A 24,881-nucleotide genomic window follows, 5' to 3' on the forward strand; every position below is an offset into this window, starting at 1 on the left:
TTGCGAGCTCCGGCTAGAGAGCCTCAGCTAAAACAATGACTCTCCCGCTCCAACGTCGGCTGATCATCATTCCACGCCTAATTTTTTTTTCTGCTCTCTTTCCCTGCTATTGCTGCGTGCCTAAAACCAGCGACCCCGTCTGCGCCGCATAGGGTCTGCAGTCATGGCAGACCTGCAGCCGCCCGCCACCAATGCCCCCGAGTCGCGCGCGAGAGACGAGGAGGCGGGGATTGAAAGAGCTCGGGACAGCGAAAGCGGCTCTGACGCGGAAAAGCTGGACGGGCTTCACGCGGTCGAGGACGAGCTGGCGGCCAATGATGTCGAGGCAGAGAATTCGCCGATCGAAGAGGTCCGGGCCGCGGTGCCGAACACGGACGATCCAGACATGCCGTGCAGCACCTTCAGAGCCTGGGTCCTGGGCATCTTGTTCGTGCTGCTGGGCTCCGGCGTCAACATTTTCTTTTCTCTGCGCTATCCCAGCGTGCAGATTACATCGTTGGTTGCCCAATTGGTGAGCTATCCATGTGGCTGCTTTCTGGCCAAAACCCTTCCTATTGGCCGCTTCAACCCGGACCGCCACTTCAATGTCAAAGTAGGTAATCCAACAGCCAATCAGACCACGCTGGTTTTGCTTATTGCTTATAGGAGCACACTTTAATCACCATCATGGCCAACCTGGCCTTCCCGTACGCCTCAATGGCCAATGTCATTGAAATGCAAAAGGGCTTCATGGGCATTGACGCCCCCGCTGGCTACATCTTCATGTCCATCCTGTCTACCCAGTTCCTCGGTCTGGCCATGGCCGGACTGTGCTCGGAAATCTTCGTTGAGCCTTCTGAAATGTACTGGCCCAGCACCCTGGCCAACATGGCTCTCTTCCGCACGCTGCACTCGAGGGAGAACGCCGTTGCCGACGGCTGGAGAATATCCCGCTATCGCTACTTCATATACGTCTTTGTCGCCTCGTTCGTGTGGTACTGGGGTCCTGGCTTCCTCTTCACCGCCCTCAGCAACTTCACTTGGATCTGCTGGATTGCCCCCAACAATGTCGTCGTCAACCAGCTCTTTGGTCAGATTTCTGGACTGGGCTGGTCTCCAATCACGTTCGACTGGGCCCAAGTCGCCTACAATAACTCCCCACTTGTCAGTCCGTTCGTTGCGCAGGTCAATGTCATCATCGGCTGGGCCTTTTTCTATGCCATCCTGCCGTGCATCATCTACTACAAAAACATCTGGTACACCGGCTACTTCCAGATAAATGCGAATGCGGCTTATGACAACACGTGAGTGCTCTGCGTCCGAGATGTGTCGCATGTCTACTAATCGTTGATTCAGTGGTGCCGACTACAACATGTCCCGCGTCATCGACTCCAACGGCGTCTTCGACTACGAGGCCTACCGGGCATACTCGCCCATCTTCCTGCCCACCTCGTTCGCCATCTGCTTCGGCGTCGCCTTCGCGTTGCTGACCTGCCTGCCCGTCTACACCATCCTTTTCCACGGCCACCAGATCCGCGCGGCCATCACCGGCCAAAACACGTACGACATCCACCAGCGCCTGATGCAGCGTTACCGCGACGTGCCCAAGTGGTGGTACGCCGCGATCCTCGCCGTCTGCTTCGGCATCGCCGTCGGCTCGGCCGAGCGGTACGCGACGGGCTTCCCGGTGTGGGCCATCTTTCTGGCCTTCGTGCTGGCGGGGGGCTTCGTCATCCCCATGTCCATCGTCATGGCGACGTCGAACCAGAACGTGAACATGCTGTGGGCGCTCGGGGAGATCATAGCGTACGTTTTCTCTACTCTATCCCTCTCTTCCCCCCATCGCCGCGCATGCCCTGTAACTGACGATAACGTAGTGGCTTCCTCATGCGCGGCCGCCCCATCGTCAACTCCAGCTTCAAATACCTCATCTACACGGGCGTCTCGCAAGCCATGTCCTTCGGCGCCGACATGAAGCTCGGCACCTACTCTAAGATCCCCAAGCGCGTCACCTTCGCGTGCCAGATGCTCGCGGCGCTGCTCTCGACCGTCGTGCAGACCGGCGTGCTCACCTGGGCGCTCAACCACATCCCGGGCATCTGCACGACGGGCCAGGCGGACAAGTTCACGTGCCCGCAGGGGCGCACCAACTTCGTGGCGAGCGTCGTGTGGGGCGGCGTCGGGCCGGCGCGGCTGTACGCCGCCGGCCAGCGGTACAGCGGGCTGCTGCACATGTTCTGGATCGGCGCGGCGCTGCCGGCGCTGACGTGGGCGCTGCTGCGCGCGCGGCCGCGGCTCAAGCGCACCTGGGTCGCGCGCGCGTCGTGGCCGCTGCTGCTCGGCGGCACCGCGAACATCCCGCCCGCCACCGGCATCAATTTCACCGCGTGGTTCCTCGTCGGCACCGTCTTCAACTGGGCCGTCAAGCGCCGCGGGCCCGCCTGGTGGGCCAAGTACAACTACGTGACCAGCGCGGCGCTGGACAGCAGCGTCGCGCTTGCGGGCTTGGTCATCTTCTTTGCCGTCAGCTATCCCGGCGCGAGCGTCAGGTGGTGGGGGACGGTCGGGTACGCGGATACGGCGGACGGGAGGGGGGAGAGTTATTACAAGATTCCAGAGGGCGGGACGGTCGGGCCGGAGACGTGGTAGTGTGTGGATGTCGGCGGCGGCGGCGACGACGGCGGTTGGAAGAAGTGCTGCGTGTTGCCCCCCTCAATCGCTGGGTAGGGAGGAGGTCCGCTTCTTCGTGAAGGAGGCGGGCTTGGGTAGGTGGTGGGCTGGCCGTGTTCGACGCCCGCCGCCGCCGGGGCGTTTTTCTGACGGTCACCGTCCGCGATACATGTTGGGTTTTCGAAGTTTCCCTAGATGTATATGTTATCGATGTGTTTGTGTGTCAACATAAATTGCTTCTCTTACGCTTTCTTGTGGCCTTTTTGCCGAGCAAGGCGTCACGAGCATTTCGTGCGGATCCTGGATGGCTGCGGGGGCGGGCGCGTACATAAGCAGGCGAGCGAGATGACCGTGTTCGGTTGTCGGCGTGGATGCATCGGATTCTAGATGCTGGTCGATGCGGCGGCGCTTGTGGGACCGCTCATTCACATTTGAATCAAGCTGAGCGGGTAGGTGGCGTGTATGAGAGAGCGATGAGGGCGATTCGGGAGCATGGGCGTCCAAGGGCAAAGACCGGGTCCGAGGATATCGTGCTTTACGCGCGGTAGCCTAAAGGACATTTGTCAAATTGAGGTCGCGGATGGGGTCGAGGAAGATATACAAACATACCTTTGCTCGACAGGATGCACAGTGTTTCCAGTAGGCGGGGTATCTCTTGCGAAACTCCGAACTCGGCTTTACGATGCAGCATTGCCTACACCACCGCTGATCCGGGGATGCCGAAGAGGAAGACATGGCTGCTCGACAGAAGTAAATGACGAGGGAAAGCGCGAGGAGACGCGAGGAGACGCGACGCGACGCGTGGTGCCTGGTGGGCGGGAAGACTATACCTAGTCCGGCATGGTTGTGGGGATGATCACTGAGGCGACTACCGTCGTTTTCTCGCTCCTTCCCAACCTCAAACCTCTCCTTCACTCTTCTCATCAACCGGGAAAGCACAGGCCTTCGTTCGCGATTTCATTGAGTCGAGGCATGGTACTTGGCCCGTGGTTACAAAGACGAATACAAAGTTTGTCCGTAACGCAACTGCACATCGTCAGCCATTCATCATGAAATTATCGCTAAGGATGAAAGCAAGAGTTGGTCGGTGCGCGAAGTGGAGAAACCTTTATTGGAGGGCAAATGATTATTGCAGGGGATTGGTGGTGCCGAAGCAAGGGAAGCTCGGTGCGGCTGAAAAAGGTGGGATCGATATTGGTCACTCGTTGAGGGGGGCAGGAGGATTTTAAAGGCAGAATGATGAGGCTACTAGCCCTGATCTGATCTTACGGTTGCTCGGACTTTTCGGTATGGCAGTTTGAAGATTGGCGTGTTGGGACCCCACCGTCTCTCCGAAGTGGGCGCTCTCCATTTACGAACCCGTACCGAACATGGCGATACCAAGCCACACAATTCTCCGGTTGGCCCTCGCCTGAGCCGAGTCCCATCTGCATCAGTCCGAGCGTGAAGACCCTCTTCAACACAACTATCACTTCACTGCTCGAGCTCAAAAGAAAAAAAATCCACGCATCTACTTGGAACTGACCTCAACACTTCGGAAGAGACACGTCTACCAAGGCAAGTAAATAATGGCGATTCCCCGCACCATCCACCAGAAATACGGGGTAAATTCCCCGCAGTCCGTTTCGGAACCATATCCTTTCGCCCTCGTCCCGGAGCTAGTCTCTGCCGATCAATTTCGCACTACAAACCGACATCTCTCGCGTTATTCCGTCCACCTAGGAGGCCGGACATCGCCAAGTTCAGCTGGCCGACAGAACCGCAAAATAGCAGCCATCGGCCCCTCCCGGTGTTGGAGCTGGCATGCGTGTCCGAGCTGCGACGGCCTTGCCAAGCGACTGGTATACGTTACAGGGCACTAGAACGGAGGGGACTCTTCGTTGCGACGTTCCGTTCCCGCCGCTACCATGGTTCCGCCTCTTGGCTTTGATACGGAGCGAATGGCACCTCACCAAAAGGGTCTCGGCAATAATTTAACCCAATTCTGCTGGTTTACCCAGGGTTGCACGTGCTGGTTGACAGTTTGGCGCGCTTTCAGCCGCAGGCGCCGCCTAGGGAAGTCGCGACTCTCTTTCCTAACACTTTCACAAGATACATACAGCGAGAATGAGGAACCAAACAAGAAATGCGGTCAAGATACTCATCGCAACCGGATTGGATACACTGCAAAGTTGAGAGGAGGCAGTTGTTGTTCCGATGGGCTGGAGAGCGTTGGCTGGAAAGCGTTGGCTGGAAGCTGCCGGGGCTAAAGAATGCAAAGTGGGGTTCGGGTTACCCGGTTCATATGGCTACGCCCACGCTACCCACCGGGAGCTGAAGCTTAACCACGGGTCGAGCTTCCCGCCCGCACCCAACCCACCAACTTCTCCCCACAAGACAGCCAGCATGCTGCGATATGCAAGACCTGACAGCTCACTACCACGGCGGATCAAAGAAGTGCTTCAGGCTTTACACGAGGCATAACCACTGGCCCGCTTTCATACCCAACGCGGCTGGATTGACGCGTATCCGTTTTGGTGCAGACAGCACCTGAACACCCACGAGCGGGGGACAGTCGATGTCGCCGGCGGGTTTAGTACTGCGCCGTGTGCTGCGCCTCCATGCAACGCTGTGGAACACAGGAGCCTCTTCTGGCTTGACTAACTTGATCTGGAAAATAGCTGGCCAGGGCTGCCCCGTGGTAGTGTCTTGGCCTGCTGTGCCGTTGGACCATTCTGTACTGTTGGACCATTCTGTACCAGATTGTTCTGGCCGCCTTCCACCTGCCTTTAGCGTTTCTATTCACGATGCACAGCTACATCTCGTGAATCCAGGTACTTAAGCTGCAGGCCCTTGCAAACAAGCGTCCTCATGCTTCACTGCAGCACACAACCGCCCTTTCCTCTCGTTTACTCAACCGCATTACAATCATTTCAGGTTTCCCACAGGCAACATCCACAACCACGACCATGGCTTTCAGCTCGGCCCCAAGGTCCCTTCATTCACCAGATGTGGTCAAAATGGAGAATAACATCGTGTCGAGGCTCGTTCCTTACAGTGGCCTAATCCTCCTCATCTGCCTCGTCGTTATATTCCTGGTTCGTTTTTATGTTTTCGAGAGGTTCCTCCTCAGGAAAGTCTACGGCAAAACGTACACGGAAATGAGCGACTATGATCGCCGAGGCTTCGTCAACCATCATATTGCCGGGTCCATCAAGATCGTGCTCATGGCGACAGCCATATACCCCCTCATCTCGGTCGCCTCTGGCCACTCCTCGCTACACACGCCCATGTCGCGGGGCAGCATCGTCACCATGGGCGACATGATGGTCGTGTGCTCACAGATCTTCATCGGCATGTACGTGTTCGAGCTCTTCTACCGGACCAGCATCTCGGTTGTCAGCGCCCTTCATCACATTGGAGCGATGGTCATCGGGCAGACTGCCGTCATCATTAGCATGGACCCGAGCCACGAAGAGGACGCTAGGATTGAATTCATACTTTGTTTTGTATGGGGTAGGTCTTGTCGTGCTTCCGGAAAACGATGGTTCCCGACTAATGCTTTTTCATAGGTGCTTTCGACATCGTTGCAGAGTTCTGGCCACACCTCACCATGATTATGTATCGCGTATACCCCAACAACTACCGCTTTCAGGTCAAGGTGTTCAAAGCTTGTGCCTTCACGGAGCTCGTAAGCACCACCATTGAGACGGCGGTTGTCATGTGGCTCTTCGGCAGCCTGTGGCACAAGTGGACAATCGCGTTCAAGGTCGCCACCCCGATCCTCCACGTCGTCTTCAGCGCCGCTCAGATCTGGGGCGTCATCGTCTTCAGGCGCCTGTGGAAGAAGGCGGAGCACCGGATGGCTGAGAAGAAGGCTGAGAAGAAGGCTGAGTCCGACTCGGAGCTTTGGGCATGATTTGAGGGCGGGGGTCTCCAACTTGTATATTTTTGTTTCGTCGATTCGAAGCATTTTGGAGTTGAATGGTCGCGCATATATCCTCCTTCCAATGAAACGGCACTGCTGCAACCCAATCAACCCTGCCGGAACCTCAGCTGAATCCTACGCGCACGGGCCAGATTCCCACGCTACTTGCTGATGCCCTACGTTCCTCTATGCGTAAGCGCTCTGCGTCGAGCCGGACCTTGAATATCATACCTACAGATGCGCTCTGCCTTTCCTCGCAGTTTTCCGACGTTTGTGCATCCCCATGGCTCGCAGTGACGAAGTGTCGGTCAGGCTGAGTTTCATGCCAGCCACCCGCCGATCGGCTTACCGAAACCATGCTCGAACGAGCTACCCCGTTGCTTTTTCCAGCCCCCAAGCCCCGGGAGAGGCTGCACATAATTCTTGCAGCTGTGGCTTACTTGCGCCGCTTTCTCAGTCGTATAATACGTCACAAGCCCCCCCGCCAGCCTTTGCCAACGCTTTCACCTTTGCTTCCTCCAACATGGACAGTAGCACTTTACTCTGAAGCTATTCCGTTCACCAGCTCCACGCTTAGAGCGTCATGATGCCCCCGGACCCGTGGATCGAGAAGTCCCTGAAGGACAAGCGCAAATTTGTACCCGGGCCTTGCAAGTTCGTTGAACTCTGGCAGAACGCAGATGGAGATGCTTTGAGCTATGCGGGTACGCTGCAACCAGGCGAGATCGAAGATTGGGTGAAACAGAATGTAAGGGTGAAACGTTGTCTTTTTCTTCTCATTCCAGGTGTATCGAGCAATCAAGAGGTCTACATTTTACTTACAGCAGCACAGGAGGGTCATCGCCGGCGCTCGTCTGACAGTGTTGGAGGACTTCGTCTTCTGTAGGCAGTTCAAGTACTTTGCGCAATGCAGCCTACTAACTCTTAAACAGTGTTGCACCTACCTCGCTAAGGCTGTGGGACGACCTGAAGTGGCCCTTCTCTGAAGCTACCTGCGACGTACTGTTCAAAGAATTTAACCTGTTGACGACCGTACTCCAAGCATGTTCGACCGGGAATAGACTTTTGGTCTGTTGCAAATCACAATTGGCTTCCGAAGGTAGTTTGTGTAAGTGTGTTGTGGTACCGGAACCAAGCCAGCGGCCTGCTAACTCCCATCATAACAGCATGGGTGCTGCGGCAACTTTCGCACGCGGCATCTTTGTCGTACTGCGTCAAGACCAACACCGTCAGAGGAGTTGTGTTTGCAGAAGCTTCGAGACTGGATGCCCTGATCGACAGCTGCTTCAGATTCCAAGCGTACGCCTGTCATCCGATGCTTGTTCCCCTGGTTATCCTGGCACAGGAAACAGACAGGCTTATATACTTGAGAGAACAAGACAACCAAACGACTTTGGACATCGAACGGAAAATTGGCCTGCGTCGGAACTGGACGACAGACGAGACTTTCTTGAACCAAACAGAAAGCGCCATGCGCCAAACCCTGGAGCATCTCACGATGATCACGAACCACAAAGCCGACACAGAGATGCTGGATAAGAACTTCATGGACACGATCGCTGCCAGCATCGGCCTAGTCAATCAACAAATGGTGAATACGGCGAGCCAGGACCGCATGACACGGCAGTCGTTGGACTTGGAATACCTAGTCGAGTACCTGCGGCAATCCAACTCCAGTGTCGCGGCAAGCTTCAGCGCACTCCAGAAACGAGTCGAGGTGCAGATTAGCGGCGTAAGTTCACTCGGGTCATACTTCGCATGAAAGCAATGCTCAGACTTGCACGACAGATGTACACTCTTCTCGGACAGCGCGACAGCAAGCTGAATCTTGCCATGGCCCGGGATTCTCGGCGGCTGGCCAGCGCATCCAAACGCGATAGCTCGTCCATGAAGACAATCGCCGTGCTGACTACTGTCTTCCTACCCGGAACCTTTATCGCGGTAAGTCATGGCGGTGTGACCGTCCATGTATATCTACTCACACCGGGGTAGACTGTGTTTGGAATGGATGTGGTCGACTACAAGCCGGGCCAGTTCTGGATCTACCTAGCCATCTCCATCCCCCTGACCGTGGTTGTCCTGGCGCTTTGGGCAGTGTGGATGATGTGGGTCAACAGCCGAAACGAGAGAGAAGACGAAAGAGCGCAGGACCATGTCACAGCATATCACGATCAAGAGATGAATGTGCTGGAGACCCACTCCGCACTCGGGCAAATGAAGAGTGCTCTGTCACGTATGAAACGACCGACGTGATGTCGACATTCACTCCGGCCTGTGCAACGAAGGACAAAAGATGGACAGACGGGTACTACTGGATTCTATTCTGTCCGATCTGGACAATAATTCGTCCGCAGATGGACATGGCTTCTTCTGCATACCTTCTTTGGAGCAACATGGGGGAAATCGTCCGCTCAAGCTGCAGCTCCATTGGTTACTCCATTGACCGAAGTTCCCCCTCGGCCGAATGTATGCTGCTCATTCACGCCATCATTGCTCCGCACCGACTTTCAGTCTACCCGCATTTGGAAATTCGATGTATGACCATCCTCCACGGTGTCCGCGGGAGGCGAAAGGTCAGCTCGTATAGCGCCTCTTAAAGACACACAGTCTCTCCAGAGGAAGCCATTCTCCCAAGGTCCAACCAACTTCAACCACCACCTCCCGCTCCCCGCAACGAACCTCCAACATGGTCAACGTAGCAATCGCCGGCGGCACAGGCGACCTCGGCCGCATTATCGTCGATGCGCTACAAAAATACGCCCCCCACCACCGCGTCTTCATCCTCTCCCGCAAGGTTCGTTGCAACTCCCCATCCCCTCTCTCTCTCTCTCCACACACATACAGAGAGAGAGAGAGAGAGACATCAGCAAACCCCCCGCAACCTCCGTCCACTACTCACTCACACCACGCCCCGTTTAGCCCCTCGCCGAACCAGCCCCCGCCACCACCACCACCACCACCACCACCCTCGTCGTCGACTACACCTCCATCCCCTCCCTCACCCACACCCTCACAGCCTCCTCAATCCACACCATCATCAGCACCCTCGGCTACCACGGCACCGCGCTCTCCACCGCGCAACTCAACCTCATCCGTGCCGCCGCCGCCTCCCCCACAACCGCCCGCTTCGCCCCCAGCGCGTGGGCGGTCCGGTACCCTTTGTCCGCCTGCGCTGACCTGCCGATGCTGGACGGGTACTTCGCTGCTATCGACGCGCTGCGGGAGGCGAGGAGGGAAGGGAGACTGGCGTGGACGGCGTTTTTTTGTGGGGTGTTCTTGGATTATTATATGGGGAGGGAAGGGGGGTTGACGAGGCCGAATTGTTTTGGGGTCGATGTTGGGGCGGGGGTTGCGGCGGTGCCGGGGGATGGGGGGAAGAGGGTGGCGTTTACGTGGACGGGGGATGTGGCGAGGTTTGTGGTGGAGGCGGTGGATGTCGGGGGGGACGAGGTGTGGGGGAGGGAGGAGGCCTGCTTGGCGGGGGATGTGGTGACGTGGAATGAGTTTGTGGGCTTGGCGGAGGAGGTGAGGGGTGAGTTATTGCTGTGAGGTTGAGGACTGACTGTTGCGGCAGCTGACATATTCGCGGGTGTGTGTATTGCAGGCATCAAGTTCAAGGTCGTGTACGACGACGTGGAGAAGCTGAAACGCGGCGAGATCACGGAGCTGCCGGGCCACGCCGCGAGTTACGAACTCTTCCCGAAGCCGGCGTACCAGCGCTTCATGGCCATTTTCGAGCAGTTCACGACGGACGAAGCCATCTGCGCCATCCCGCCGGTGCTGAACGCGAGGTTTCCCGAGATCAAGCCCCTGACGGTCAGGGCGATGCTTGAGCAGTACTGGGGGGAGAAGCAGTGAGGGGTTTCACGTCTCGTTTGTGCACTGGACGAAGTGGGAAGCAAAAGTTTTGGTGGATACGGAATCTACTTGTTCTGATCAAAAGACTACAAGTGGTGTTACTGGGAGAGCGTCTGCAGGCGATCAGTTGCTGTCTTCAGACGACCCTCCTCGAAGGCGGCTTTCTGCTTGGCTCGGAACGTGGCGGATTCCGAGTGGAGCTGGAAAACGTTGGATGCGTATTCTTGGATGGCGTAGCTTGGCGCCTGCGTAAAGAGTCAGCACTTACTGCAATGATGGCTGCCATGAGTGACCTTACTCTGAATTTCTTGAAAAACCCCACGGGGACGAATTCTGCATGGTATGGGTTCCCAGGACACTCTGAGCACGTCATTGCTGAGTTCAGGAATGCGTCGCGGCACAAGAGTTCCTCCTCCGTGGCCTTGCAGCACTCTTCACACACGCGTTCTGCGTATTGGAGCCAAGGGTCTTGAGAGAAGCCGATGCAGCCGAAACTGGCCGCATACAGGTTGAAAAGGGAGGAAATTTGTGATTCGTGCAGGTGAATTCTGTCGGGGAGGTTGTAGAGAACCGTCTCCCAGTTGCCTACAATCAAGGCTCCCTCCCGGAGCTTCAGTGTTCTGAGTGATGGGCTCTGCGCTGCGAAGATGCGCTCAAGTGTTCCCGAGGTGGTGACGAAATGAGCGAGGGTCAGGACTCTCAGTGCCCCAGGCCGCATTTCCGTCTCAATGGCAGACATGACTGGCGGGTCAAGGCAAGCGTAGCATGTCCCGGATAGGTTGAGCTCCTCGAGGTTCGGCGCTGCCCGCAGGAGTTGGGATATGATGACTGCGCCGTGGAGGTCTTCACTGCTCTCGAAAGAAGCGGTGCTCAACCCCCAGCTGGGCAGGACCAACGTCAGTGCAGTGAGATTTGCCATGGCTCCGTTCATGTGCTTCCTCCAAATGTTTGTGTTGCCAGTGGCGAGGATTCCGGGGGAAATCGTCGCATCGTTGTCAACTTGGAGGAACTGGAGATGCTCGGCGACGGTTGAGACAGCAGCAAGGGCGTCGGAGAAGAGCCTCTCGGTGTATTCAGATGCTGATTTGGCATCTTCCCGGTCCAAATCGCTGGGATCGCCGCGCGCAGGAGGCGGAACGTCGAGCAACTCGACCCGAATCTTGCGGAGGTTGGCCAAACTCCCCAGAAGCTGGGTGCAAGCATTCGGTGCTGCGGGGGGTTCTTGCTTGTTCGCAGCCGCCGTATAGCGACGGAGAATGTTGTAATTCTTGTCATAGGCTTCGGAAGCTTGGGGGTCAAAGGGGGCGGTTTCGTGGGATGACGGGATGCAGACGCGAATATGCACGGCCGAGATGGCGTCAGCGATAGCTGGGATTCCTGATATCGCTTCTGCCTGGGAAAACGACGTTGACGACGGCATCCCGATTGTTATCTCGGGATTCGAACGGAGTTTGGCGACGCAGGAGCGCACGAATAGGCTGTACATGGCATGGTCGAAATCTCGAGAGACGGCTCGGAGGTTGCGGAGGGCTGCGTCATCCAGCCACTCTCCGATGATGAGTACAATGTCCATGGGGAGATGGTGGAGTAACATGGGACTGGTGGGCGCATCGCTGCAAGGGCGGGGCTTGTGGCGGCTTGGGATACAACCCGTCAGCAGCCGCAGGCCACGAAGCACCCGGCGGAGACGGTGGGTTCGAGCGTGCGCCTTAGTCATTGTGAAGAATCATGGTGGAGGAGACGAAAAGGCGGCGTTCACTTTGCAGAGATAAAAAAATAAAAATAAAAACGTGTGGTCAAAAGACTGGTACAGTACCGTTTTCCATTGAGAAAGGGTCCAGCATCATACCAACAAAATGGACGGGCATAGCGTAGTGGTTATCGACAAGCTACCTAAAGCAGATGGATGTGGTCATCAGTCTCGGGGACTTTCATATGTCCCCATGGTAAATTGCGCATTCCTCTTGGCGGGGTCAGGCAGCAGAATAAATCGTGGCCATGGCGGGGTTGGCATACGCGCGGAGAGCACGCCAGCGGCGGACGAGGACGCGACGCGGCCCTCAGGCAGCAAGAAATGGACCAGAAGGGCGCGCGTTGTGAGGACACGCGTTGTCTTATAGTGCGCGAGAGAGAGCTTGGTGTTCCTCTGCGACCGGACACGGACTAGGGCTCGGCGGGCAGGCCGGAAGTTGCCAGCGCCAGAGGATTTGCCTATCTCGGCAAATGTTGGGCGCATTGGCCAATGATCCATCAGGGTCTGCGAGATTGAGCAGCAAGCGACCCGCAGCACTGCCGCTGCGGCGGGGAGCTCCCGGAGCACGGGGTGCGCGCGCAGAAGCTACGGTGAACGCGGTGCGGCAGTATGATTTCACCCGGGCGGTGCACGCTGGCTGTGTGTTTGATCCTTTGCAAGGCTGACTCACAGGGCAGACTCGTCGCATCAGGCCATCCCAGGAACCAACACGCCGCCGCGGATGCTCGCGTCTGGCTGGCTGGCGCCGGCCGCCCGTGCCACATGGCGTATTGGTTGCGAGCAGAAGCTTGATCGTGCGGAGAGTGGAGATGCGCGGTGATTAGAAACGGACAGCGAAAGCGAGATCGAAGACGAGTGCCCGTCGACCGGTCGCTGGCGTGTGTGGGGGCCGCAACCCAGGGCTGGCCCTCACCGACGCCATCCGCAGCGACGGCGACGCGGGCACCCGCCCATGCGGCTCAAAAGGCGGGCAGCAGCGAGCCCTCGCCGCTGCTCGTGACGCTGCCCGTGGCCAATCCGCGCCCGGGGACCCGCCCTGCCCAGCACCTCGCGCTTCGGCCGCTCGCGCTCGTCCGTGGCCCGCAGCACAGCCTTGCCGCACATCAGCGCGCGCCCCTCATCCGGCCTAGCGCGGGTGCGTAGCTCGCGCTGTTGCCTAAACGCTCCGCTGAACGTCAGTCACCTCCGCCGCCAGCCAGCACCAAAACCTACGCCCTCCCTCGCCCTCGCCCGACCGCGCTGTTTGCTCTGTGCCGCAACCGTTGTTTCCGCTTGTCGCACGGCCTCGTCATCGCCGCCTTTTGCTTGGCTGGACCCATCGCCCTTCCGGGGTATCCTGCAGACCCGCCCTCATACGCCAATCTCGCCGCCCTTCGCCCTCTTCATATACTCACCCTCCGCCCAAGCACCGCCCTGACACCGGCTTCCCTCGCCCGACCGCCCTCAGTTTTTTTTGGCCACCCCCGCAACCAACCCGTCTGCCCTCCGGTCCCCAGCGCTGCAGTCCCGCTCCACCACCTGCCACCTCAGCCTTGCTTGGATGACCCGCTCCGGACCGTCCTGCCATCCTGCTGCCGCTCCCTTCTGCACTGCCCGCTGCTTGCCGACTAAGGCCGTTAGGCCCGATCTGGACCTCCCGTTGTCAACTGATCGGTCCTAAGTGATTCACCTCCCAGAGCCTCCCTCCAGTGAGTCATACCGAAAGGGCCCTCCGGAACACCGCCCGCAGCAGCGACTAATGACATCGCATAGGAGCAAACCTTCCTCCAACATGGACTCGACCAACCAAATCCACCCCCGCCGTCGGCCTCAAAAGGTCTCCGGCTCCGCCATGGCTCCTCCCTCTCTCACCACCTCCAACCTGCGCAAGTCAGGTACTTTCCACTCGCCGACGCACGTCTCCAGCGACCTCGTCGACCCGCTTGCCCCCGGCTACTCCATGCCCAGGCGTTCCGAGACCAACCCGCAGGCCCTCGAGCAGATCCTCATCGACGCCGGCGAGAAGAGGATCTCGGACCTGCTCACCTCCTTCGACAACGTCATTGCCGGCAAGACGTCGTCGGATGCCAGCATCTTGGCCGACAGCAGGGTCCTTCCTGTCCCTAGCTTCATGCTGGACAACCACGCTCCCGTCGCTGACCCCGACATGATGGAGCTGGACACCAAGCCCAAGCTGGAAGTGGTTGACCACCACCACGCCTCCGACAGCGGTCTAGGTTCCTCTGTCAGCGGCTCCGTTTACGGTACTGCACCTTCCGCCCTCACCCCCTCACCCACCGCGACTAACGACTATAAAGACGCTCACTCTGCCCGTCGCTCGGTGCGCTCCTCTGCTACCACCACCCGCTCGGCAGTGACCAAGTCCTACTCGGGCCTCTCTGTCAGCGCCGAAAAGGTCCGCGGCCTGAGCGAATCCGCCTTCAAGCACATTCAGAGGCGCATCGTTAGGCCCATCCTTCAGGAGGCCGCCCTGAAGGAGTTCCACCCACTCATCAAGGACGTCCCGCGTCGCATTGGCGCCAAGGAGATCACCAACCTGCGCGATCTCGAGAAGACCCTCATCTTCCTCGCTCCCGTAAGTTCAGATGAGTATACGTTCTGCAGTTCATTTGCTCATGTGCTTCATTGCATAAAGGAATACGCCGTCTCGCCAGCCAAATATCAACGATTCTGCGAAACAAGCGTCACCTTTATCGCCAATACCGTCGGCTACCTCTGCGAAGCCGACCAGCGCCTGCCGACTGACCGCCCTTACACTAACAACTACTTCCTCGATCTCGTCGAGCAGATTCGCCGCTACGCCGCCATCATGGCTGCCACCCGGGAGAAGGAGGCCTCTGGAGAGGCGCTGGACGAGATGGACTATCACCCGTATGTTGGACCCTTGGAGCCAGACGTTCCCCGAACATCCCGGGGCTTCAACGAACTAAAGCTAATGAATTCCTTCAGAGATGAAAAGGTCACCCTGAGGGGTGGCCTGAGCCACAACGGCAAGCCCGCAGAGCTTGTGCGTGAGAGGAACGGCAAGATGATCCCCATCGCCACTGAGGCCGAGGGATCGGCACTGAACGCTACTTTCAAGCGCCCGTTGGATGTGGATGAGGATGACGAGGACGAGGACAGCGTCCACCGTTCGATGGCTCGCAGGCGCAAGTCTGACCGTCCCGGCGACGTCATGCACAGGTGTGCCGACTGCAAGAAGGAGTTCAAGCGTCCGTGCGACTTGACCAAGCACGAGAAGACGCACTCGCGGCCATGGAAGTGCACCGAGGCCAAGTGCAAGTACCACGACCTTGGCTGGCCAACTGAGAAGGAGCGCGACCGTCACGTGAACGACAAGCACACGACGGCCCCGCCCCAGTACAAGTGCCTGTTCACTCCGTGCGCCTACGCTTCCAAGCGCGAGTCCAACTGCAAGCAGCACATGGAGAAGGCTCACGGCTGGACCTACGTCCGATCCAAGGCGAACGGCAAGGGCGTGAAGAAGCCCTCGGGCAGCTCCACTTCTCTTACTCCTTCTACTCCTCTTACTCCATTCATCAACACGCCTGCTTCGGGTCCGATGCACCAAATGAACACGCCTGTGACTCCGTTTGACAACTCGCCCGCCATGCCCCCGTCGATTGGGAGCGAATTTGAGTTTGATAACAACTTCAATTACAGCAGCAACCTCCCGCTGCTGAACACCGACTTCCAGCCGGACTGGCGCCGTGAGTCCATCACGACGGCCGGCACTTCGTTGACCGGCTCGTCCTCGCACTCGCCTGCGCAACCCACGTCCTTTGAGGAGGCCATCACCACCCCTGACACGGACTTCAACCACTCTGCGGACAGCCTGATGTTCGATCAAAACTTCAGCTTCAACCCCAGCGTTCAGCAGCCAACGCCCGCTCTCACCGATGATAACATCTTTGCTGATCACTTCCCTCCGTTGTCGATGAACAACCAGAACCTCAACCTCACCGGGTTTGGTTCGGCGAACAGCACACACTTGTCTCCCGGCGCTCAGCCCGACTTGACTCTGTTCAGCCCCATGACCACCAACAATAACAACAACATGATCGACGAGGGCTTTGGCGATGACTTCCTTCCATCTGGGGATTTCACGCTCTTTGACTCGATCGGCAATGCTTCGGCCAACAGCAATGGCGAGGGCAGCAGCAAGTGGTTCCAGGACCTGTCGAACTTCGGCGGTCAGTTCGACAACGTCTTCTGCCAGCCTGAAACCTTCAACGACATGGCTGCGTACGACTTCCAGTAAGCCATCGGCTCACGCGCCGTGGTTTGCGATGTTTGCATAAGATTTCTCCTTCTATTTCCTTTCCTTCCACGCCGCAGTTGACGGTCGTGTTGAGGCTTCCAAACTTCTGATGAGCGTTTTTTCAGCGATTTCGTTATTTCTTATACGACGTGGTGAGTGAGATCACCATAGATTGACGGTGTCAGGTGGCTTCACAAAGGGAAGCCCCGCATCCAGTGGGATGTGGATGGGATACCATTTCGATCCGGTCCTGGTAGGAACCAGAGCAGAAGCAGGGAACGGGAAACGAAAACGCCAGAAAAAAAAAAGGCTCGAGTTTTGTTTGCCAGCTTTTGCACGCTTTACTCTTTCACACTCTCTCCACACCAGATTGGATCAGAATGTGCTTTTCCAGTTGAGGCGCGGTAATATTGGTTTTCCCCCAGAATGGGCACACTCCCAACTTCTTCACGGCCCCCTCTGATGGGGCCCCGTGGGTTGAGGCTTCTAGAGCCCATTCCACTTGTAGCATAGATTAGTACCACGGTTGAAAGGGACACGGGTTACGATGGATGCATACGTCACTCCACAAAATACACATCATTTGAAAATGCTTGGTGCACAACCATGACTGGTGATCAATGCGTTGAGTTCCTTTTGTGATGTGTACTTAGGCGTCACTCACTTGTGCTACATGGAGTAGGTTGGTGTTGGATCAACTATTTCGTGATTAATAGGGACACGGGGCATGGTCATCACTTCACTGCATGAGCGTATATGTCATTCAGTAAGGGAATATGGCCCCCTTGGTTCAGTCAAGCCGGAAGATTACTTGAACATGATACGCAAGAGTCTGTTCATCTAGAGCGTGCAGGTTTTCAAATTTCGGCTTCTTACCACACATACACACACCACTTGAACAGAATGGGTGAGAAATACCAAGTAAAACGGCCCTCAACGCGCTTTGGTGATGGTGACGTAGATGCACCAAACTTGGGAGGAATCAGTAGTCGTGGCGAGCCACAGCGCACACAGGGAAAAAGTGCCTAATCGATTCCGTTATTTTGGACCGGAGGAGCAGTATAAAACGTTGTGTCGCGTGTCCAGTTCTACTATCTACCCAAAGACGAAGAAAATTGCTGGCATGCGCAAAACAACACAAACAACCTCACCCTAAAATGGACCAATACGCCACTGCCCCGCGTGGTGAGAACGGTAGTAGTGCTGGCAAGAGCAGAAACGGCAGCAACGACACCAACGTCTCTCCGCGGACCTCGGTCGTCCGCGGACAGCAGCGAAAACGACTACGACTACGACTACGACGAACACCACCACCGCCGCCACCAAAGCCCGACTCCTCCCTAAAAACCACCCAAGGAGGAGAAGGCGCCACCGACAAGGTCCTACCAAAACCACCACCACCACTGGCGTCAGTCCGTTCCTCTCCTCCGGCACGTTACTATGCATCGTTGGCATCGATCCTGAGGAGGGAGGACGACGACGACCACCACGACCACGACCACGACGAGAGTCGGCCGTCGTTCACGGAAGTCGACTGGACGGGTGGTGGTGAGCATCGCGCGAGTCGTCGAGGAGGAGGAGGAGGAGGAGGAGGAGGAGGAGGAGGAGGAGGAGGAGGAGGAGGAGGAGGAGGAACGGGAGGAGGAGGAAGCAGCAACCTCCTCACCCTCCAGGACCGTCGCTTCTTATCGACGCCACCACCGCCACCTCCTGACTATCCCCCTCCCCTGCCCTCGGTATCGTCGTTCGAAACGAGAGGGAAGAAGAGGCGCGGGTGGCGGTTCTGGCTGTCTGAACAACCCGTCGTCGAGCCGCGGAATCGGAAGGGTGAAGCGAGGGAGGGGGATCCAAGGGCTGAGGAGATGGGGGTGAAGAAGAGTGATAGTAGCAGCGGTATCGTTGGGACGATGAAGAAGAGGTTGTTGAGCCTCAGAGGGTGTCTGAGGAAGCCAGCACCGCCGCCGCTGCCTGTCGTTGAAGGGCCGAGAGAAGCTCCCGGGTTGACCTTGTCGGGAATCAAAACCAAAGTCCACCAGGCGGTCGAAGGGTCGCGTGAGTACGAGCAGAGGGTTACGAAACAATGCTGTATGAACCATCAGCCAAGTATGCGTGGGAATGTTGTCTCTGGGGAATCTGCTCCAGCTCCTTGATTTTGTCACTTTACCGGGGGAAAGCACGGTCTGAGGTTTCTGTGGCTTTCTGTTGAATTTCTAGCGGTTTCAGCCAGGAAGATGGGCTTGAAGGAGTAGGTATATACCAGTGAAAAATCTACTTCGACGCTCAACTGAAGCCACCTCGCTTCTGCTCCAACCTTTCATGCCGACCATTCCCACTCCTCGAATCCCCCAATTACCCGTCCCTCTCTCCCCCTCTCCTCCATCCGCCTCACCTCACCTCATCCTCCGAAAACCTCTCCAGCAACCCAACATTCCACTCCTGGAACGTCCTTGCACTCGCCGGCAACAACGCCCCGCTCTCCCTCAACCCCTCTTTCAAAGCATCGAATGCCAACGGCGGCAAGCTCAACTCTTCCGTCGACAAGCTCTGCTTATCCAATGCCTGTCCCACCGAGGCAACTTCGCCATTCCGGGCGGGAGCGATAGCAGTAGGCTTCCACAGAATCTTCATGGCGCGGGTGGGATCGTGGTGGTGTCGGCCGTTCTCGCCAGTAGCGGAGGAGGATGAAGAAGAAGGAGGAGGAGGATCGATGGATGCGGAGAAGGAGAGGTCGGGAGCGAAGACCCAAATCTATAACCAAAGATCAGCAACAGTCGGAAGAGTAGTCATGGTTCCGAGAGTGAGATGAAGAAAAGAAAGAAACGCAGCGCTTTAACATACCATGATCGGATCCCGTGCCGCCGCTCTTGCTAGAGGACCACCCTCACCCTCTTCATCCGCTCCTTCGGAAATGCCATCCGAGTCGACCACGACTGTGAACTTGCGCACCGCCTGGTTCTCGATCAGGTAAAGCAGCTGTGCGGCGATCCACTTGCGCACGCTGTACGCCCGCGCGCTTGTCGTCGTCGTCGTCGTCGTCGTCGTCTTTTCCCCCTTGGGCGTGACGGCGATGGTCCATTTCCAGATGCGCCAGCCCTCAGCACGGGGGTCCGTCACGCCGACGATGGCTTTGCAAGACGAGCAGATCAATTGGCGGCGCTCGGCAGTGGCGTCGCTTGACGATGATGTGGTAGTAGGTGTTGAAGGCTAGCACGAAGAAAAAAGTGTCAGAGTATCTGGTATGCGGGACGGTTTCGCAGGTCACATGGTGAGGATATGGGAGGAAGAAGAGGTAGTGGATTGATCGTGTTGTGTGCACTAAGGTGGCTCCAAGTGACGGAGCATGTATGTATCATGTCTTAATCATCCCGCGTCTTGAAGATGAGCAGGGCGCGGGATTGAAACCCATGATTGCATTCGGTGGGACGACGGAAAAGTAACCGCAGCGATTGCCCCGGAGGTGCAAAGGGGGTATGCAGTTCCAGCCCGCCGCATGCTTCGCATTGATTTTGGGTGATTGTATCGAAGACCTCGCCACTGACGTGAGCACAAGACTCTGGCACGGCCTCCTTCTTGTCACCCGCAGCAACCCCAACGTAGACCGAATGAAGAAACCAGGTGCGCAACGACGTAACAAACCTGCTTGAAAGTGGATATGGGTGTGATCGCAATCTTACCTGCACGCCCGGACAGTCCTCCCCCGCAAGGAGCAGATAAGTCAAATCCACATACCCCACACCCCTCTTCGCCACGATCCGATTACTCGCGGCATAACCCTTTTCCTTACCTACGTCGTCGTCCGGCATTTGATCGTGCGTGTGGCCCGGCAGATGATGCTCATGCGGCTTGTGGCAGTGCCAAAAGTCCATCATCTCCGCCCAATTCTCATTCGGCAGATCCATCCACCTCTTGACACCGCCACCACCACCATCACGGTCTTCCTCCTCAGCCGCTCGCCGCACCTTGACAACCTCCTCCCCGCAGCCCCGACACCCCACCCTCCCGCACCCCTCCTCCAACCTCCCCGCATCCCACGGCACGACGTTTTCCCCACCACCAGCACCACCACCGGGACCGCCCTCCCTCACCCTCAGCCTCAACGACACCTCTCCAGCCCTGTCCGACGGACCCTCATACAGCACCCCACCACCACCACCACTAACGCCCTGAACCCTAGCAGGCAGCCGCAACGACGCGCTCTCGCCTGCGTGCGTGAGCGTGACGGACGCGCCGTCGGCGGAGAGGTCGGCACGAGTGGTGGTGGTAGTGGTGCAGTCGTCGGTGCGAAGCGAGGCGAAGAAGGTGACGGTTCGGATGTGCAGGAGGAGTTCGGCGTAGAGGTGGAGGATGGAGGATGACGGCGGCGGGGACGAGAGCGACATGGCGAAACGAGTGAGTCGTTGGGTGGGGGGCCCGGTGAGCGACGACGCCACTTTCTTCGTGGTACGTCGTGTCGTCGTCGGCGCGGTGTAGCGGGGGGAAGAAGGGAAATGTTGTCGGTATATATGTGTTGTTGTGGATGTTGTTGCCGCGGGCGCGGCGCGCGGTGAGGACAAGCAAAAACTGCGAACGGACCAAGTCAAGGTACCCTGTCGACAGCCCCGCGGTGGCGCTAATCACGTGCTACGAGTCTGCTGCAGCGCGACTCGTTGTAACAGTCTGAGCGCTGCAAATCATGCCAGACCCTTCTGACGTCAGCGGCGTCACGGATGAGACCTCACGTCCATCAGCGGTACTGCTCCATCGGTCGTTACACGTTTAGCCAGCCAAGCAGGACATGCCCGAAGCATAGACACCAAGGTAAAGTTGCAATCAATGTCATGGATTAAATTAGGTTAAGGAATACTGGTCTTTTACAGCGTGTCTCATGGATTGGGGGAATCTACATATCTGGGGAATAAGGTGAAGAGAGCAAAATGAAACGCAACAATCAACCAATCGATACCTGGGGGAATCTGCCATGTTCAATACCAAAACGACGAAACCCCAAAGTAAACCCTCCGCCGCCGCCGCTCATACTTCTCTCTACTCGTCATCCTCGAAGAAGCTCAGAATAGCCTTCACGGCCATGGGGCCAAGGCCATGAGGAGGGTAGCACACGTAAACCGGATCCTCCTGCGCGCCCAGCTTCTCACGGAACTCGCTCTTGTTGATGAGCTTGAGCTCCGTGGCAATGGCATGGTACGCCTTGCTCAGCACCTTGACACGCGGCTTCTTCATGTTGTGGCCAGGCGTGAACTTGGAGCTGGCACCACCACCGAAAGTGACGTTGGTCTCGCCGTTCTCCGCGAGCTTCTTGAGCGCCACCGTGACAATGTGCTCGATCGCGCCCGACGGAGCGCCAGGGAAGTCGAGCGAGTACTTGACCTGCCAGCCGTGGTCAGGCGAGAGCTGCGCCAGAGCGACAAACGCCGCAATGTTGCCCTCCTTGTCCTGGGCGTGGAAGTACCACCTGTGCTCCTCGTCCTGCCATGGGTGGATGTCCGTCAAGTGGACCTGCTTGCCCTTGCGGTTGCCCAACCAGTCCTGCACGCGCTTGTCGATCTTCTCGCGGATCTCTTGGGGCGGCGGCGATCCGATCGGGTAGTCGAAAATCTTGATGCCCTCCTTCTCCGAGTGCCTGATCTTGCGCTGCAAGTCGCTGTCATGCGCGGCCGGGTTGTTGGACGGATCGAGGCGCTGCTCGGCCACAACCGAGAATGTGCGCCAGTTGAAGCGAGTGGCCAGCACTTCCTCAACCTCCGAGCCGACCAGCAGCCACAGAGGCTTGAGGTTGCGCTCCTTCTTGATCCACCTGAGATAGCCCGAGATGGTCTTGACATACTGCGACTGGTGGCACAGCGGGTCACCCACGGTGATCGCGTAGTCGCCCTGCGGCACGAAACCAACCGCAGCGCCGGTGAAGTCATCACGCCAAATCTGCGTGCGTGGCTCCAGCCAAGACGTGTTGGAAGCGTCACCATAGTTGGCGATAAGCTTCTCGATGGGCTGGAAATCGATCGAGGCCGTGACACGGTCCTGACCCTCCCACGGCGGGTGAAGCGTGCTGTAATCGGGGTGACGCAGTTGCTTGATCACCGGCTTCGCAGGCAAGCTCCTGGGATCCCTGGGGAACAAGCAGGCGTGCCTGATGTCGCCGAGGTTGAGGAAAAGCATGAGCATGCGCTCCAAGCCAATGCCACCACCTCCGTGAGGAGGAGCACCCCACTCAAAGCCTTGCACATACTCCTCGAGCGTCTTGGGATCCATCTTGAGCTTCTCCATGTTCCTGACCAGCATGTCTGCATCATGGATACGCTGTCCACCCGACAAGATCTCCTGACCACGCAGGAAGATATCGAACGAGTTGGTGACGTCCGAGTTGTGGGGGTCGGCCATGGCGTAGAACGGACGGGCAGACACCGGGAACTTGTCGATGATGTAGTAGTCAGTGTTGTACTTCGCCTTGATGACCCTTCCAAGCTGGATCTCATCTCTCGTGCCAAGATCCTCATTCTCTGGCAGAGGGTTGCCCTCGTCATCCCTCCAGCCGGACTCGTTCAGGAGACGGACGGCTTCGGCGAAAGAAAGCGTAAGAGTCTTGTCATGCCAAACGAGGTCCTCGTGCGGGAACTGGCGCTTGACCACATCGAGTTCGTGCCTGTACTTCTCGTAGATGCCCTTGAACATGAACTTGAAGGTGTTGTCGAGCATGCGCAGGACCTCGTGGTAGTGCTCGTCAATAGCCATCTCGAGATCAAGACCAGTGTACTCGGTCAAGTGTCTGTGGGTGTTGCTGTTCTCAGCACGGAAGACAGCACCGATCTCATACACCCTGCCAAAGTCGGCGGAAATGCACATCTGCTTGGCCAACTGCGGGCTCTGAGCTAAGAATGCGGGACGACCAAAGTAGTCAAGTTTGAACACGCTAGCGCCAGATTCGGTAGCACCCCCCTGAAGCTTGGGAGTGTGAATTTCAACAAAACCCTGGGTATCAAGATAAGAACGGAAACAGTTGCAGAGACCGGACTGAATACGGAAGATTGCTTGGGAAGTGGTGGACCGCAGGTCGATGATGCGGTTGGAAAGACGAGTGCGGTCGGAAATGCGGACTCTGGTATCGCCCTCCTGCTCGGTCTCGGCCTTGGTGACCTCGGCCTCGGCGACGCTGAAGGGAAGGGGGGTTGTGACTTTCGATTCGACGTGAAGCTCGTGAACCGAAATCTCAACATCGTGGATGGACGCGCCCTTGATCTCTCCTTCCTTGGCCTTGGGCATTTGTACGATACCCTTGACGAGGACGATGGACTCCACGTCAAGGTGCTCGGCCCAGTAGACGAAGTGGGGGGAAATGGAACCGTGCTCGTGAAGCACGCCTTGAACAGTGATGGTCTGCTGGCGGAGGACGAAGAAGACAAGGTGGGCGCTCATCTTACGGATGTGGTGGATACGGGCGCGGAAGATAACCTCCTTGCCCGCGTCGTCGATGGACAAGGTGCCGATGTCGCAGCGGTCTTCGTGCTTCCATTCGCTGGCATAGCTGTTGACGGGCACCTCGCCGTACTTGGCCCTCTGCTCGGGAGTCTCCTCGGTTTTGGCGCGCTCCTCCATCTCGCGGCGCTTGTGCAGCTGGGCCTTGTGCTTCTCCTCGACTTGGCGCTTGTGCTCTTCCCATTCGGCTTGCTTCTCCTGTTTCTTGAGCTGAGCCTTGCTCATCGGCTCACCGTCACGGTTGAGCGGAACGTCAGCCGAGTCGGAGTCCGAGTCATGGCCCAGGTGCAGCTTCTCGCGCAGGGCGCGCACAGGGCTGTGCGAAGCCTTCTCGCTGAAGGTGGTGCTCTGGCGGTGGTTGGAACGGTCGAAGGTGGCACTGGAGCGGTGCTCCTTGCGGTCGAAGGTGCCGCTGGAACGGCCGACGGTCTCTTTCCTGTCAAAGGTGCCGCTGCTGCGGCTGAAGATGCCCGAGGAGCGCGGCGACGACTTGGGCGAGTTCTTCATGATGGGCGAGGAAATGCCCGCGGGAGAGGGGGCAACGGGCGAGTCGGTGCCATTTGGCTTGGGGCTCTTGGTCGACGCGTCCGAATCGGACGACTGGCCGCCGGTCTTGAGCTTGCTAAGCGCCTTTTTCAGGGCGGCAGGCATGGCGACGGTGCGGCGACAATCAGGCCGGAAGGATGTGTTTGGCGGGCGCGGATAGCGACGGAGGTCGGGATGCTCGCAGGGTGTGGGCGGGGGAGGCTCACAGACGTCTTAGACGAGACAATGCCTGCGGCGGGAAGTTTAGGTGAGGAGCAAGAAGCGGCTTGGGCAGCGGCGGCGCGGTGGGATTTGAATGGGCGCGCTGGGGCTGGGAGAGCCGACCATGGAACCCACGTCATAAGCGGCGGCCGGGCTGGGTTCCCTTCGCGGCGCGGGAAGCTTGGAGCACGCCAAAGCGGACTCCGCGTGGCGCGTCATCGCTGCTTGGCGAGGCTTCT

General features: G+C 57.8%; 7 protein-coding genes across 7 annotated transcripts; 5 read left to right on the plus strand and 2 right to left on the minus strand.

Moving 5' to 3' along the window:
• Positions 1–163: 163 nt before the first annotated feature.
• Positions 164–2,628, plus strand: SLS55_009827 (uncharacterized protein; the record flags this gene model as incomplete). Its single annotated transcript, XM_066781221.1, has 4 exons — positions 164–511; positions 646–1,283; positions 1,336–1,785; positions 1,857–2,628. 4 exons carry the CDS (start codon positions 164–166, stop codon positions 2,626–2,628), a joined length of 2,208 nt encoding a protein of 735 aa, XP_066628223.1.
• A 3,020-nt stretch (positions 2,629–5,648) lies between these two features.
• Positions 5,649–6,547, plus strand: SLS55_009828 (uncharacterized protein; the record flags this gene model as incomplete). The annotated part of the gene is made up of 2 exons (XM_066781222.1): positions 5,649–6,144; positions 6,201–6,547. 2 exons carry the CDS (start codon positions 5,649–5,651, stop codon positions 6,545–6,547), a joined length of 843 nt encoding a protein of 280 aa, XP_066628224.1.
• Positions 6,548–7,139: 592 nt separating this feature from the next.
• Positions 7,140–8,809, plus strand: SLS55_009829 (uncharacterized protein; the record flags this gene model as incomplete). The annotated part of the gene is made up of 5 exons (XM_066781223.1): positions 7,140–7,260; positions 7,656–7,664; positions 7,723–8,288; positions 8,345–8,497; positions 8,549–8,809. 5 exons carry the CDS (start codon positions 7,140–7,142, stop codon positions 8,807–8,809), a joined length of 1,110 nt encoding a protein of 369 aa, XP_066628225.1.
• Positions 8,810–10,055: 1,246 nt separating this feature from the next.
• On the plus strand, positions 10,056–10,414 carry SLS55_009830 (uncharacterized protein; the record flags this gene model as incomplete). The annotated part of the gene is made up of 2 exons (XM_066781224.1): positions 10,056–10,059; positions 10,161–10,414. 2 exons carry the CDS (start codon positions 10,056–10,058, stop codon positions 10,412–10,414), a joined length of 258 nt encoding a protein of 85 aa, XP_066628226.1.
• Positions 10,415–10,512: 98 nt separating this feature from the next.
• Positions 10,513–11,987, minus strand: SLS55_009831 (uncharacterized protein; the record flags this gene model as incomplete). Its single annotated transcript, XM_066781225.1, has 2 exons — positions 10,513–10,659; positions 10,683–11,987. The coding sequence occupies 2 exons, from the start codon at positions 11,985–11,987 to the stop codon at positions 10,513–10,515; spliced, it is 1,452 nt and encodes a 483-aa protein (XP_066628227.1).
• Positions 11,988–13,938: 1,951 nt separating this feature from the next.
• SLS55_009832 (uncharacterized protein) lies at positions 13,939–16,428 on the plus strand (the record flags this gene model as incomplete). Its single annotated transcript, XM_066781226.1, has 1 exon — positions 13,939–16,428. The coding sequence occupies one exon, from the start codon at positions 13,939–13,941 to the stop codon at positions 16,426–16,428; it is 2,490 nt and encodes an 829-aa protein (XP_066628228.1).
• A 5,022-nt stretch (positions 16,429–21,450) lies between these two features.
• Positions 21,451–24,546, minus strand: DPS1 (aspartate--tRNA ligase dps1; the record flags this gene model as incomplete). The annotated part of the gene is made up of 1 exon (XM_066781227.1): positions 21,451–24,546. One exon carries the CDS (start codon positions 24,544–24,546, stop codon positions 21,451–21,453), a length of 3,096 nt encoding a protein of 1,031 aa, XP_066628229.1.
• Positions 24,547–24,881: the final 335 nt, after the last annotated feature.

Source organism: Diplodia seriata (assembly GCF_021436955.1).
Source record: "Diplodia seriata strain FDS-637 chromosome Unknown scaffold_11, whole genome shotgun sequence".
NCBI classification, from domain to species: Eukaryota; Fungi; Ascomycota; class Dothideomycetes; order Botryosphaeriales; family Botryosphaeriaceae; genus Diplodia; species Diplodia seriata.